The sequence below is a fragment of the Vanessa atalanta genome, chromosome 7 (assembly GCF_905147765.1).
Source record: "Vanessa atalanta chromosome 7, ilVanAtal1.2, whole genome shotgun sequence".
NCBI lineage: Eukaryota > Metazoa > Arthropoda > Insecta > Lepidoptera > Nymphalidae > Vanessa > Vanessa atalanta.
The window spans coordinates 5,027,997-5,044,264 of NC_061877.1; the positions used below are offsets into that span (position 1 = coordinate 5,027,997).

The 16,268-nt window shown below is 28.7% G+C and overlaps 3 protein-coding genes across 31 annotated transcripts in view; 1 reads left to right on the forward strand and 2 right to left on the reverse strand.

The window, feature by feature from the left end:
- The first annotated feature begins 626 nt into the window (after positions 1 to 626).
- On the forward strand, positions 627 to 2,906 carry LOC125065196 (thioredoxin domain-containing protein). The gene is made up of 6 exons (XM_047672696.1): positions 627 to 964; positions 1,104 to 1,289; positions 1,442 to 1,580; positions 1,709 to 1,870; positions 2,103 to 2,228; positions 2,425 to 2,906. The coding sequence occupies exons 1-6, from the start codon at positions 832 to 834 to the stop codon at positions 2,636 to 2,638; spliced, it is 960 nt and encodes a 319-aa protein (XP_047528652.1). The 5' UTR covers positions 627 to 831; the 3' UTR covers positions 2,639 to 2,906.
- Positions 2,907 to 2,947: 41 nt separating this feature from the next.
- On the reverse strand, positions 2,948 to 4,518 carry LOC125065167 (ELMO domain-containing protein 2). The gene is made up of 2 exons (XM_047672645.1): positions 3,806 to 4,518; positions 2,948 to 3,733 (listed from the first exon to the last, which is right to left on the reverse strand). Exons 1-2 carry the CDS (start codon positions 4,322 to 4,324, stop codon positions 3,311 to 3,313), a joined length of 942 nt encoding a protein of 313 aa, XP_047528601.1. The 5' UTR covers positions 4,325 to 4,518; the 3' UTR covers positions 2,948 to 3,310.
- Positions 4,519 to 8,856: 4,338 nt separating this feature from the next.
- Positions 8,857 to 16,268, reverse strand: part of LOC125065479 (glutamate-gated chloride channel) — a 62,078-nt gene continuing 54,666 nt past the window's right edge. For 6 of the 29 annotated variants that reach the window (XM_047673082.1, XM_047673081.1, XM_047673080.1 and 3 more), the window contains 4 exons: positions 16,096 to 16,146; positions 15,434 to 15,496; positions 14,999 to 15,109; positions 8,857 to 12,843 (listed from right to left, as the gene is read on the reverse strand). In XM_047673082.1, coding sequence (XP_047529038.1) covers positions 12,697 to 12,843; positions 14,999 to 15,109; positions 15,434 to 15,496; positions 16,096 to 16,146 — 372 coding nt within the window. In that variant the 3' untranslated portion in view covers positions 8,857 to 12,696. Of the gene's footprint in view, positions 12,844 to 14,998; positions 15,110 to 15,316; positions 15,497 to 16,095; positions 16,147 to 16,268 lie in introns of all 29 variants that reach the window. The other 23 variants (XM_047673104.1, XM_047673105.1, XM_047673092.1 and 20 more) reach the window with 10 other exon arrangements.

Genomic DNA, 16,268 nt, shown 5'->3' on the forward strand with positions numbered 1-16,268 from the left:
TTTATTTATGAAAAATATAAAAAACAGTGATAATATTATAGGTATTATTTTTGTCCCATAAGAGATATTTTAATAAAATTTTCAAATACACATATGTGATTTTAATCATTATAAATGAATAAGTATTAGACTTTCAACGTGCGAGGCCCCTTAAAAGCGAAGCTGTAGGTCAAGGCCTACGTCGTCCACACCTTGCGCCACTTCTGCCCAACTTCTGCCTGACGCCTGTAAAAATTGCGACTGAAGACAAAAGTTTATACAGAGGAATTGAGAGTAGAAATTAAATTTGATCAGATATTGAAAAATACTTTTTAGGCGTTCACCGAATCCCTCCTAGGATTAAAAAACTTCCTATAAATTTCCAAAAAGGTATCATAAATAAGTCAATACTTAAAAAAGACATATTAAATATATAGTTTTTATTTAAATACATTTTTTTTATATAAATGGGCAATGTCGTATGTAATATGAAAACAAAATATTAAAATAAGTAGGTACTATAGTGTAAGTTGACGAAAGTTAAGATAGGAAAGGACAATAAGCTGATACAATATACATGGATTACAGTTGTCAACACTAAATTCAATCTGTCTTATTTATACTTCAAAAAATAGGATTTTTCATTGTTTCCTAACCTTATCTTTATGAATAATATTGATATTTGACCTTGATAAAAAAAAAAAAATTTTAGTAGATTAATTAATTATATTTCTATCCAGGATCGTAAATATGATCCTATCTACATTATTTTGAATTTATATACTTAATTTTAAGTCGATTGATTTTATTTCAAAACAAGCCAAGTGGATCTTTTCCATCCATACTTGCAAAATGTATTTAAAAAGTTGCTGGCTAATTCTTCTTTTAGCGCTTTTAAATGTTAAATGCCAAAGTTTGCAAAGTGTAAGTGATGATGAGTTATTGCAATTTATAAAAGAAGAAGAAAAACTTATAGTCCTATTCTGTGAGTATACAAACGTATTTAAAAAATAAGTAATCAGATTGCCTTAAGTATGACTTAGTTTTGTCTGGATTCTATGCCACAAACTGGTTCAAATACATCAATTTATGATTTGATTAATACAATTTTTAATTATTTTCAGCAAAACAAAATTGTGTTATATGTGACAAATTCGAAAAAACTCTTGATAGTTTGTATGAAGATTTTCAGAAGCACTTAAATGCTGAAACTATAAAGGCGGTAAATAGTCATTTAGCAAGACTTTATTCTCCGACTAAGGAGCCAGCAATTGTTTTCTTTAGACATGGTGTTCCCTTATTATACGATGGTAATTTTTTTAAATATATGAAGTTATTGGAACTGACTAACCTCAATATTAAAAATTACAATTATCTGAGTGTTATGGTTATTTATTTATTAGAATGATGATATTAAAAGAAAGTGAAGGTTAACTTTCCTAATTAAGTTTGAATTAAATAGGTGATGCTGATGAAAATGAGGTTTATGGGTTTTTGGAAAAGAATCAATCCCCGGCAGTCAAGGAATTGACAGATAAAATATTTGAACATATGACTCAAGCTGCGACTGGAGCTACCACAGGGGATTGGTTTGTTATGTTGTAAGTAAATATTTATGTTTGTTTTAAGATATTACCCTATTATCATTTATAGACATTTAATTATTTTTTTAATATGGAAAATGAGGTAAATCTATATGTAATAATTTTTTTTTATTATATTATGACAGCTATGGTGCGTCCTGTGTGGAATGTCAAAGATTGCATGCTGTTTGGGAAGGTGTTGGTGCCACTTTACGAGGCAGGATTAATGTTGCCAGAATGGATGCTAATTTAGCAGGTCTAAATACAGCTAAACGTTTTAAAGTCAAGAAGCTACCAGCATTTCTTTTGTAAGTTATGTTTAAATAATATATATATACAAATCAATGTAATTGAAAATCATCACCCATTTTTTATATTCCTATTTTCTAATAAGAATTTAAAAAATGTGTGAAAAGATGGTTACTTGATGGTAACAAGGTTTTCATAAATAAAAAACGATTTAATTCTTTTTAAAAATAGAAAATTAAATCCCGATCCATGCACAATGCCAGTATTTTTGATATGATTCAATATTTTCAGCTTCCGCTTAGGCAAAGTATACAGATATGATTTGCCTAAAAATGATATTAAGTCATTTGTTACATTTGCGCAAGATTGGTATAAAAATTCAAAGGCAGAAGCTGTGCCTCTACTTTCATCACCATTGTAAGTATTCTTTTGTTAGTATTTATTTAAACTGCTTAAATTTTTTTCTTAATTGTGTAAAATGTTTTTCTTACTATTTTTAATGTTTACAATATTGACAATATCTATATCTCTTATAAAGCATCTAAACAAACACACAACTCACAACAAAAACCTACATTTGTTTTGAATTTTAAATATTATTCTAACATTTCAGTGATGAATTGGTTGATTGGTGTGTGGAGATGATAAGGTATAGTATTGCTTTTGGACTGGAGATATTAGCAAGATATCCATGGATTTGGCAAATTGGTGTTGTTGGTTTTGGTTTAGTGGCTATAACAGCTCTCATTGCAATTATCAAGGCTGGAAAATCTAAACCAAAAGCTATTAAAAAAGACAAACAAACGCAAAGCAAGAAGAGTAAATAAAAACAAACTTTAGACAATAAAATGTTTTAAAATAGTTGAAACAAGTGCTTTTATATTTGCAGGGTAGTAATATTGCATTTCATTCATCCGTCCACATTATTTTTGTGAAGCATGGTTTATTATTTAAATTTTGGGTTTTAATATATTTTATGTGTATATTTTGCATTAAGTAATAGTGAGACCATATCCAACCTTTAAGTAATGGTTTACTGTAGGTGAAAATTTTGTACTTTTTTCAATAAAGTTATTATATTATTATTTTTTAATATTTTATTTGATGGTTGAATAATGAAACTACTTTCTGTGTATGTGAATTTTATTTGCAATCATTTCTTATAGTGAAAAAATACCTTGCATTATGTGACTAAGATAATAATTATATCACAATCATGTCATGGAGTGATCAACAGATATAATTTTAAAAAGCCATAATTAAATTTGTTGATATTGCATACTGCATAATTGTACAGACACATGAACTTACATAAAAATAATTTACATTCAAACAAGCATTGTTACTCATAAGAGCACCATATATTTAAATATCAGTGAGTGATAACATATCTAAGGTCAATTTCTCATTTGCTAAATATACACAACAAATGCATATTTTTATAATATAAAATATGAGATTAAGATCTATAAAACAAATATGATGACTAGTTTTAATCGTTAAATGGTATCGACTTCTATATTTATTCTGAACACAGATGCTGGGTCAGCTAATTCAGTGTGTATTGCATTCTCAAACTTTTTGAAGATTACAGAAAACTCCATAATGTTTTCAGGCTTAGACTCTATCCATAATTTGTCAAACTCATAAAAGAGATAACAATAAAATTTATGAAATAAATTAATACAAGGCAGATACTGTTTAGCATTAAACATATATGTTTTTGCTGATCCATCCTTAAGAAGATAATAAGCCATTGAAGTTAAATTAATGCCTACAATGGCAAAAGTGTAACCATATTTAGGATGTCTTGAATGGCTTAAAACATGACTTGATACTTCAGGATATTCAGAGGCAAAATATAAGAGGTTTTCTAAGCCAAGAAGTCCCATACCACGAAAATCAGTTTTTGGGTCATCTCCCTGAAAAATTCAAATCATTACATAATGGAAGAAATATTTCATATAGGTATCTAGTATACTACTAATAATTACCTGAAAACCAATGTATTGCCATTCTTTTGTTACCCGTGCTTCTAAAGGATTGTTAGGTACTAATAAATCCCACAATTTCAATAATTTATCTTCATGGTCTAAATTATTACTATCAAACTGCGTGCGACGAAGATCTTCTATTTCATCCACCAGTTGTCGATAACACCAAATTTGTTGTAAGCTTCTCCGAAATGAAGGTACAAAGGCATCATGTAGTTTTGGATTTATTTTTTTTACTCTTAAGATGATGTTTATAGATGGATCAAGAATTTGATGAAACTGAGATGAAATAAACCTTCGTTCTTTTACTATTGAATCTAAAAATGACACAACCTCCTTAACATCTTGTGTTCGGCTCAACATTAATGATTTTTCAATGTTGCACGTTCTTTCGGCTCCAGCCCTATCGCCATAGCATATTCTCTGTAGTTCGCAAAGCTTTGTAGTTTTTCTTAGAAACCATTTTATAAAAGGCCTTAAATACCATTGTAGTACTGACCAGAGATTGAAAAATACCATTTTATTTTATGTATCAACTCCGCAAGTTGTTACATATTACTTTAATTTTTCTATTATTTATGGTTTAAACTTGTTGCATTATGTCATATGTATATTACTGTACACATGAAAGCTTACAAAAATATTCACATAGCAATCTGATTACGATTAGAATTTAGATGTATCAGTATATCAGCTAAACTAAAATTGCACATCTGTCGTCTGTCAATAAAAAAGTCAATGTCTGAAACTATGAATGTCATACAACTTTTTTATTTAACTTAACGGTTTACGCTAAGATACGTTCAATATACTGAGGATAACACTTATTAGCGGTAATAAATGAGTAAAGAATCACAAAATTTTCCGGAAACGAGAATCAGCTTCCTTTTTTACCTCTAAATATTTTTGTATTTTATTTTTATCCAGAATATCTGCCTCATGGATTTGAAGTTAATTATGACCATCAATTCCTAGCAAAGTAAGAATTAAAAATTGATTTAGTAGACCTTTTTAAAATATATGTACTGTGACATCATTCATCTTGAGACAGAATCTTAGTTTTCCGGCACAAAATAATTTCGTAATGAATTGAATTTTATTTCTGTCTTTTTTTCATCATATAAGTACCTATTGTTTGTATGTTATCCAGCTGTTTAAACATTCGCCATTGTATTATAATAAATACTCAAAATCTACTTATATATATACCTATTATGACGTATTTTTTTACTTTTGCTCATAATATTATGACCCAATGATTCATTAAAACTTATTGAATAGTGAATTTGTAAACACTAAAATAAAATAATAAATCATCTAAAATTAAAAAAAAAATGAAATAAACGGATTTACCCAAAGGATAATTAAATATAAAATATAGCTCTTAATAAATCCCAAAAATAATGGTTTGTAAAAACTGTTTGTCGTATTATGTACAAACAATGCTTCATAATATTTAAGTGTACTTTTAGTTTAACGCTGTTGAATAGGAAACCTAGGAAAATAAAAATTATAAATATAAATAATTACAAAAAAATAATGGTATTCATGTTTGAATTTAATAGGCAGCGTAAATTGGAATAATATTATATAGAATTAGTGTTATTCCTGTGGCTATCTGAGACCGGCGTGAGTTTTATCTATCAGGGTATTTTATCAGTTCAGTTCAATAAGTTTAACCTGCAATGGCAAACTATAATATTTTACCGAAAATTAATTGTACAAACTAATACTAATAGGCAATAAAATATTGAACGAAAATATTCTTAAAAACCTTCTTACAGTAAAACGTAGGGTTTTACCTTTTATGACATATAGCTAAAGGTTATATCAATTATAAATTAGTATTTTCTATAATTTCTAAGGAATCTTGTAAATATACTATTATTTACATAATCAAACATTATATAAATTAACACAAAATCATTTTAAACGCTAGGTTGAAGGTTTTTTATTATTTTAGGTATACATAGATATTGTGCTATATGACATTAGGTATCAGGATTATTGAACAAAATAAAAGCAATTTAGTCCGAAATTGTGTTTTATTTACTTTGAAAATTGTAATCATAAATACTATATTAAAATTATTTACAATGCAACATACAATTTCATCTTGTCTTCATTTATATACACAAGGCGATGCGTGAATTGCAATTTTTATTCATAATTATTATAGTAAGTAGGTAGTTACCGATTATACGATACAAGAAATCGTAATATATTTAGAAAAAAATAATAACCAGGTACTACATTTTATTATACTCTAATGCATAGTGAACAGGTTAAGAATATTATTGTACAAATAATAATTTCTTATAATATATTGCGTCTTCAATAGGTACAAAATTTAATTCATGTATTTATAAATATGGTCACCACGCTTTTTGGTAACGAACAATACCTATAAAAATGAGACTTTTACTTGTAGGTTCTATAGATCTGCAGGTTAATGCAGAATAAAAAAACAGTTTTTACATAAATACGTTTCAACTTAACCTAAGAAAGAAAGATTTTTAAATGTGTAAGTTCTATCTATTTTTGATTTTAATTGTTCTATATTAGCAAACCTACTATAAAAATACTTTTATAACTTTATTGAACACTTAAAACAACGATTTTTTATAACATCAATAAATAATACTTGTATTTTATAATGTTTCTCATCAATTTATACAGATTAAAAAAAAAGTTTAAGGTACTCCATTTTTATTTTGAATTATATATTAATGTGGATATAAATAATTGCAATTGCTAAAAGAAAATTAAGATAAAGTTTGGTTAATAGATACATTACAAATTGCATTAAAACATATGAAGGCAGACAACAAACAAATTATGTTTTATTAAAATGTTTTAAAAAGCTTTCGCTTCTTTCTGGTATTTATCTCACTAATGTCTTTTCGTGCATCTTAATCCTAGTGTACTAAAACATGTCTACTTATACAATATACGCAGCGTATAACTAACATAGCGAAATAAAAAAAAAAACTGAAAATAAAATATTTATGCATATTTATTTAGAGTAGCAATAATTTTCCTCAAAGTACTGATTAAAATTAAATTTGCCACTTCATCAAAGTAAATGAAATATAGGTGCAGCTTTAAGCAGTTTAATGTTCATTTAAGTGCTTAAAGAAAAAATGTTTCAAAATCATTCTGGGGTTCTTGCGAGGTTAAAACCGCATATTTATCCTTTGAATACCCATATTATTAATAATAATAATTATGCAAGCTCTGGCATGAGTGGACGGAATTTTACTGAAAACTATATAACTTACCACAAGGTTTTTTAATTACATAGTGAGTATTTATTATTTATTTGTATACAGCAACTTGATAATTGAATTATGCAGTTGTAGTTAATCTGTACTTTGAGGAATTGTGACAGATATATATAAAAAAATTTAGGTTTCATTATTATTCACATTTTATATGAAGATTCGGTATCTGTTTCTTTGCCTATTTTTTAAAATCCATTTTTAAAGGATTGCCTACCTATTATTGCTATTGATTTGGATTTTGGCACAGTTTTACATAATGTTTCGGCGCTTACCGATAAATCTGATTTATTTTTACTCAATTTGAATCATTGAAGGAATTAATTCTATAAAGTCAAATGGTATATTATATAACCTTTTTTGTATTTTCAAAATTATACGAAATCTTCGATATTACGTCGGACTTTGTAACTATTATTAACAACGATAATTTATGGCCAGCGACAGTTTGACTTGCACTGGAATACGTGCTTAACTTCGATGATTTATTTATAATTTTTACCCATTATATATTGAATTTTTACATAAGGTATATTCTTAACATAAATTTCATTTTGATTTCAGAGAGAATCATAATAAAATCACAATTCTTTTTTAAATATATAACTGTCATATATAAACAATGCAACAAATGATAAGGCGTTCGCTAGAATATACAAATGACTACTCGATTTTATTGTTTTCAAGTTACAGCATATTTACTTCCTTATAATCTAAAATATATTGAAAAATTTATGGTAACATACCTACTTATAATATAAAGCAAATTGAACTTTTATAATAGGGCAAAGCATCATGCCCTAATGTAAGTGAAAATGCATTTTTGTCACACGAGCTTTATAAATAGTCTTTATTATACGACTAGGGTAAGCGAATCTGCAAAATACTTGTTTTTTCTATGCTAATTACTACATTTACTGGTTTCGTTGCAATTTGTCAGGTCAATTTAACATTTCATTTTGAAAAAGACTTGCAATTAAATTATAAAATAATAATTAACAACATAGACTTATATGAAATGAAATAATTATGATTTGGTACATATATTTAAATAATTTCTATTAGTAAAACTTCAAAGGTTAGTTTGTTTTTAAACCCATCCGCTACCGCCATGTGTAAGAAACATAATTACGTATAAAATATTTAACAATGTTTAAAATATAATTATCTTATAATATACCGATGAGTGGCGCTAAAAATATAATATTTTATATAACAAAACAACCTATTAATAACAATAATTTTATTATTACTTATATTATATTATGACACATATATATTTAAATTTGTAGTCTTATTTAATGGTATTTGTACAAAATATTAGTGAAATAAAAGTTTTTGTTGTTGGTCATTTTTTGTAATTGTAACGTTTTTTTTTTTAAATTAAAAAATTGTCGACAGATGTGACCCGCGTCTTTCAATTAGAAATATTTAGAAAGGCATATACTAAATATGCAGAAATGAGTTATATATCACAGTGACATGTATTTTGTACAAATTCCCTTAAAAAGAAATAGGTAGTACGTTAAAAATAAATATAAACAAAGTCACAGGATAAATATTTCATAATTTAACAGTAAATAGTTGAATCAATGGCAGAATATTATAATCTTATATATTTTTAACAGAATATAGAACAATAAATTTATTTTTGTGTCTTATAAAGCGAATGATATGTTATTTTATCTTATATTTTAACAGTAGTTATACAATTATACATCGCGAATTAAAATAGTATCACTTCGAATATTTTTATAAAATTTGGGAATGGTTTAAATTTAATATTTTTCATGATTTTCGTTTTGAAATAGGAGATCTTTATTTAGAAGTAAATTCTCAATTTTAATTATTTAATGATTATTTTTAAATATCTATTATATGTATTTCTTTTCGTATTTGAATTGATCAAAATTTCATCACATTTTTTATGTGGAAATGTTTAAACGATACTTTTCAATAGGTTCAAGTATAAAGTTATAAATATTTTATAGTTTATAAACATCAATTAATGGGACGGCATGTCTTAGAGTATATCGCCTTACTTTAAAGCCAAGGACAGGAGACAGGCCAAAGGATTTTTATTCATTTTATAACAACTCCTTTAATAATTCGAGTTGATAAAATTAGCTGAATTATTCAAACGACGCTTAAGCAACAGCATTCTTTGATGTTATTTTAATATAATAAACATATTGCACTTTCAGTCGCTGGCTATTGATAATTGATTGGTCAATATCTCTTTAATTCAATGAAGAAATTGTTTGAGCATTTTGAGATGTATTGTATAATAAATAATCGAGGAGAGACAGTTTTCTTTAACCCGTTGCAAAACACGTATTTTAAAAATATGATATCGAACAGAAAGAAAACATTAATAATTAAAATAATTTCGTAATATTATACAATTTAATTTACAATATTCAAGCACAGCCAAAACGGGTTTCTTATTAAATACAATTTAACTATACATACAATATAGATAAGGTATATAATTACCAAAAGTTGACGCTTTGGTCCGCTCTTTTAATAAGCAAAAGGCATATAATCGTCGTTTCTATACTTATGAATTGAACGCTCGTGTTCCAATGGAATAAAAAGCTTAGGATCTACACCAGACACTATTTAAAATGGACAAATATAAAATACACATACATATTTTTTTATATCTAGGATATTATTCCAGGTGTCTGTAACTTACCATTCCTTAAGACGAACAATCGTTTCATTTTTTTAAACATGAGCAAAAACCGCCAATTAATTAAACTAAAATTATCTCTGCCTCGCAGGTGAAACCTGTTTGAGTGATTGATAACTTTAGTTAGGAGCTGTTTTGAAAAATAAGATATTGTAAGTTGTAAGAACTTTCTCTGCTCAATAAACAATATTTTATTTGAAACTATATTGTTCGTTCATAAAGAAGGAGTTTATAGAAATCATGGTGTTTAATATAGTATTAATATCAGGAAATAATCAAATTTGTTTTGCCTTTTTCTGAACAACATCTTCAGGAGATATCTTATACGATAATATAGTTTGTGAAATAGGAAATATTATACGCTATTTTAAAAATAATTACTATATGAAAAGGAAACTATCGTTATTTTTTTTTAAAAGATCGGATAATTTGTCGAAAAAAAACACATAATTTTTCGATTTTTTTTAAGGTTAAATCATATAACGAATCACATGTTGAATTTTAACATTGGGCGAATTTAGTGATTTTAATATTAATAATTTACTAAATATTAAGTAAATTATTTATTTGTAATGAGTTATTTTAATTCTAATTCGATAATGAATATCATCTGAATTGATGACCTAAAATGTTAAATAAGTCTAAGTGAGGTACTTCAAAGTTGATTCCGATCGCGTGCAAGGTAATTATAATATAAAGACTAGTGCAAACTAAATGTACGCCTGTGTACCGATATGAACGACTACACTCCACATATTTTACGAAAAGCGATTGTAGGTTATGAAGATAGGTAGGTACATGAAAACTAATATAAGTATATTTGAATAAATGACACCTAATTCAAAAACGGCGTAGCTACCATAGAGCAAGATGGTGCAAAGAAGAAGGGCCCAAATGCTGAGAGGCCCAAAGGGCAGTATACTTTATCTGTATGTGATTTGTTGTCTCTTAATTTTTATTTACTTTTGTTAAGTTTATAACCATGTTAAAAGTGAAAGCTTGATTTTTGCACCGCGCCGAACAGGGCCCTTATCTGCCATGCTAATCCACTGTTTAAGATGGAATAATATTTATATTTTACTATTTGGTTACATCTTCGTATTTGAACTATGCCGTATTACAACAAAAAAAGGCTAATTTTATATTACGGTATATTAAAGGTTTATATATATAATATATTTAAGGTTTATCTCTCTTTCGGGTAAAACTATAAATTAGTTAAATAATTCATTATATATTTTTAAAGTAATAACAGTAATAATAAAATTATAATAATTAAAATTCCATATTTAATATGAATTAATATAGCAGATGCTATTTTGCTAATAATGTTTGAACTTTCGAACCACTAATATGTATATAATATGTATTATATGCATGTATCAGGTACTGTTATTGCAAGAAATGTAAATAACCCCTGATAATATTTAGAATTGATGCAGTACATTTCCACGAATATTTAGTTTTTTATTGATCTTTTAAAATATCAGGAATATATTTCTCACTCTTATTTATCACTTCTTAGGAGCTACCTGATAGAGTTTTCGAATCCATCGCAATTCATAGAAACAGAATGAATTAAAACACTTGATATTATGTCTATTATGATCTGAATATGTTCGTTGTTAGAATAATATATACTGAAATATTAAAATTATTTTATATTCTTGGTTTTAAAATTATAAAAGCGATTTTAATTCAAATCGGATGGAACCAAAACAGTTATGTCTTTATATGTTTCGAGACTAACGGTGATGCATAGTAATATTAAAAACTTAGATAATATAGGGTCAAGGCACACTTACATCTAGGGTTTCTTAAATAAAGCTTTTTGAGCTTATTTTACAAATCATACAAATGTTTTATAAAAACTGCTGGAATAAATAAAGAAAGACATTTGCAGAACACAAATTCACAATACGCACTTATATTACATTACAACTTATATTCTTACGTATTTAAAGGTTTTACTGTATTTACATTGTGTAGTAATTATCTAGTACTAAACGGCAAATAAATCAATATTTGAGTTGAAGAAGTAATAGAAGGCATGTTCATGGTTTTACATAAAACAACGCAAATACACGCAATTATATTCAATATATGGAAACAACGAGTTCGTCTGAGTGGTGTCTAATTCTAAAAAAATATCTATTTGAGCTTTATTTTCTAAGTCTAATCTTTGCGTAACTTTTCTTCAAACTCAAACTCTGGTAAAACATGTTTTAATACCTAGCGTGACATGCACTCTTCTAAAAGCGATTTTTAATATTGGTGATATCACAATAATTGTGGTGTCTAAAGTGATTGTAATGATTTATAAAATCTACAACATTAAATTGGCTTATACTAAATAAATTTCCTACAATTGGACTGTCTTTAGGTTTGAAATAGATTTCATTTAACGAACGACAAAAACGCACGTTACGATCTCGATCCAATTACTATACAAAAATCACACAATTCAGAACTCGAACATCGACTATAAGTGAATTGTTCCCACTTTAACCTATCATAAGATTATTCATGAAAAAGGAATCGTTCCTTGAATTCGATGGAATAACGCACCGTCGAATAAAGCCTGGAACCTATTTCAAATCCTCGGAAAACAGATATTCATTAACGATCTTATTTGATTCTTTTCTTGATTAAATTATTAACAAAAAACTTACTAGAGTCTTTTCGTATCTATTTATTTACGGCTCTTACGTGTGTCTTATTCTGTTTCACTTAATTATGTTAGTACAATCACAATTACTTAAATTGAATTGAAAGTCATCAAAAATAATTGTATCAGATCTTGCGAGTGATTTTATAAATCCTAGTAAATAGCCGTGAAATACGATGTATAAAATACGAAGCCGCACTAATATTCGAACGCACGTTAAGCACCTCGTAGCGCGTTGTGGGCAGCATTAAGAGAAGGCCTTGTAGTGTATGAAGAAGAAGATAAGAAACACAGCATAGGCAGTGGGGAAAGTGATGCGGGCGATGACGTCGATCGTCTTCGCCACACGGATCGGATGCGGCGGCTCCTTTTTACGGACCTGGACGAAACATGGCTGAAAGAAATTATTTTGCAAATGAATGGTGATGGCGAACGAAAAAATACGTAACTAATGTTTTTGACGTACTATAAAGAAAGCAATGTGGAATAATATATTCAAATAAGCATATGTATGTACGAGTATGTAAAAATGGGTATTGTAGAAACACGAGGTAACAAATGTTACTCAGGTACATTTATAAAAAAAAAAACAGTGCCATAAATAGTGCCAAACCAATAAGTCGATGAAGTAATTTACTATTTTTTCTATATTCATGTATTTTGCGTAAGTAAAATATTTTTGACATTAGTTCAAAGAATCAGTGAAAATCAGATCAAACCAGCGAATTTAATTTTTAATTTAGGTTTCTTTATACCTATTATAGCTATTCCAAAAATCTTACACATACAATAGTACACTAACGAACTCATAAACTACATTTTATTAGTTCAAAAAGCCTTTGAAAATAACATTTTAGCAAAGTAGGGTGTTCAAACTTTTTATACAAATTGAAATTGAAACCTATAGTTTGGTTCGTAGTATCATCATATCCTTAAGCGTCAGTTTGAATTATTTTTTTTTGAATAAAAGCGATAAATGTAACAAAACTTGGTTTTGGTTGGTTTATCGAAAAATTGGTTTTTACAAAAAAAAACAAAACTTGAGGTACAGGTTCTTTTTCTTCTTTTAATAAGGCGTATTGCCTCCATGTGCCCTCATTACAAATAATTATTCTAGGGTTATTAAACGGTCTTATGGAATATTGTCCCATACTTAGAAATTTTACTGAACTGTTCTTAGTGCTGCTACTGTTGTGGGCACAGCATTTCTCACGTACAGCTTTTTTTAAATTCTTTCAAACATGCTCAATGGGAGTATGATCCGGGCTGGGTATTGCCTAATTCATGGTATGTATCCCAAGCTCTTTGCCATATTGTCGAATACATCTAGCGGTGTGAGGTCGGGAATTATCTTGCATTACAGTAACATTTTCGCCTTTTAATCGCATATAAGGTACCATGTGAGCTTCTAAAACCTCTATAATATGGTGTTGTGCCTTCAAATTATCTCTTCTACCGATTTGACGAACCATGTCGATGAACACAAGTTCCGTTCGACCTATCATCGAAATGCCACCCCACACCATACAAGAACTCTCTGTAAAAGCAACACACACCTCAATGAAACTTTGAGCATATATCTCTCCCCACTTCGACGATATACTCTTCTGTGACCGTCTGCACCATTTATACATTCATCGGTGAACAATATATATGCCATTGCTCTTCAGTTCAATAAAGATGTTCATGCGTAAATCTTAAACGAGCTTGTCTGTGAGCTTAAGTCTAAAAGGGGTGCCGTTTTCTTAAGCCTCCTTCTTATTGTTCGTGCACTCACTTTTACTTTACGCACTTCTTTCAGCTCTGTTTTGATGTTTACTGACGTGAGGAAACGATTTCTTAAGGAAGTTGAAACAATAAATCGGTTGTCACCACGCGTGGTTGCTCGAGTTCTGCCGGTACTGGGTCTCCTTTTGTGTCTCTACCAATCTCCAGTAGTAAACTGTAGATTTCTAGCAATCGTTCGTGGATCCAAGCCTTCCCGCACTAATGCCAAAATTTAAGCGTCTTGATCAGACGAAGTATCCATATTAATAGTTACAAATCTTTTTTCGAGTTTATAAGACTAATAAGTAATACTATTGATAACAATAATTTATATGGCAAAATAAAAGACAAAAGAATTCGACTTTAAGAAATATTACACATGAATTTGAGACTATGCATAAATTTTATTATCCCGGCTATGTTTATTTTATCTTTTACTGCAGTTCTATTTTATTTTATTATGATTAATGGGCTGTCTAGAAATTTTAATTTAGCTTAACCTAAAAAGATTTTGATTCTATCAAAATATTAATTCGAAAGTATCCTGAACTTTGATTTTTTTGGTAGATTATGATCTGTTGATTATGTCACTATTTTGTAGTAAGTAATGACGCCATGAAGGGTTGAAATTTGTCATAATAGATGTTAGAAAGCGGAAGAATAAGAAAAAAAAACGTAATGGGTTTGTAAGTCATAAATCGAGTAATATCGAAAAGCTTAAATAGTTAAACAATAATACACAAGAGTCGAGAAAATTTAACAGAAAAATGTTTATAAATTACCTCTGATACACCGCCATTATTAGTTGTATGGGTGCACGACCCAGGAGCCCCCGTGCAGGCCGTGCACGTCACCAAGTCGGCCGCTCCTGTCGACTCTCGCTTTTTATCACCCTGTGGTTAGTTTTTCTTTTAAAATGGCACTACTACTGAATTATTTCACGAAACTACAATTAAGATTAAATAATTATATATCTAAAGTACTACTGAATTTAGTCTATTGAATGGAAAAAATACGATGGTACTGAAATGAAGAAATGAGATAACGTATCGCTGTTAATTCTATGGTAAAAACAAACTACAAATCTATAGGCTACTTACAGGCTGTAGCAATCCGAAGTGGCATTAAAGAAAAAATATGCGTTAGATATCGTGATATCAGATCTGAGATGGTATGGTGTTTGGCGGAATGTGTTGGGACGTTGTGACATCACTTACAGCACCGCTAGACTCCGGTTGGGGCGTTTCTGATTTAGCCCAATTGAGGAATGCCATCGCCTCCTACGTGGATGAATATTATTATTTACTTTAGCCGAAGCATCGAATGCGGATTCGTAATCATGATTTGCAGAAGCTCAATGTTACTTGATGGTCACTAAACAAAGCATCGTTGTAGGTAATATTGCTTAGCGGTTGATTAATTTGGTTTATAAGTAAAATTTCTGTTGTGAAATCCAAGACGTTGCATTCTTCTTGTAAATAATCATATATTGTGTGGTTTAAAGCATACTCCTGTTGGTGGTTGTTCACTTATAAAATAACGGTATAATGATAGAATTATTAGTGTATATTCAATACAAGATTAAAAATGGAATAGCTTAATGCGTTTCAAATACTACATATTAACAACACTTATATGAGATTGTTATTACTAAATACAAAGCGATTAAAACTTGTCTTATTTCTATACATTCGATGTAATCGTTGACTACGCATGCGTTATCGAATGATTCTGTGCTGTGGTTGCAATGGTGTCCTATACTGTTACATTTCTTCATAAATATTCATTTATTTAATTTATTCAGTCAATATATGTTTTACTAAGAAATATAACAGTCTCGTATCGGGAATGTGCCAATGATAATGGCGAATGTTCTTACCAAAGGGCTGGCCAGTATAATGCCAATTCTGCTGAGAACTGCGGGCAGTCGCTGTGAACACATTATACAGACATTTCGTTCACTTGTGACAGATGGTCTACTGGAGTGCATAAGTGAACATTGACTAATTGATGTGGCCACACTTAAAACGTCTATCAACACAGACACATCGC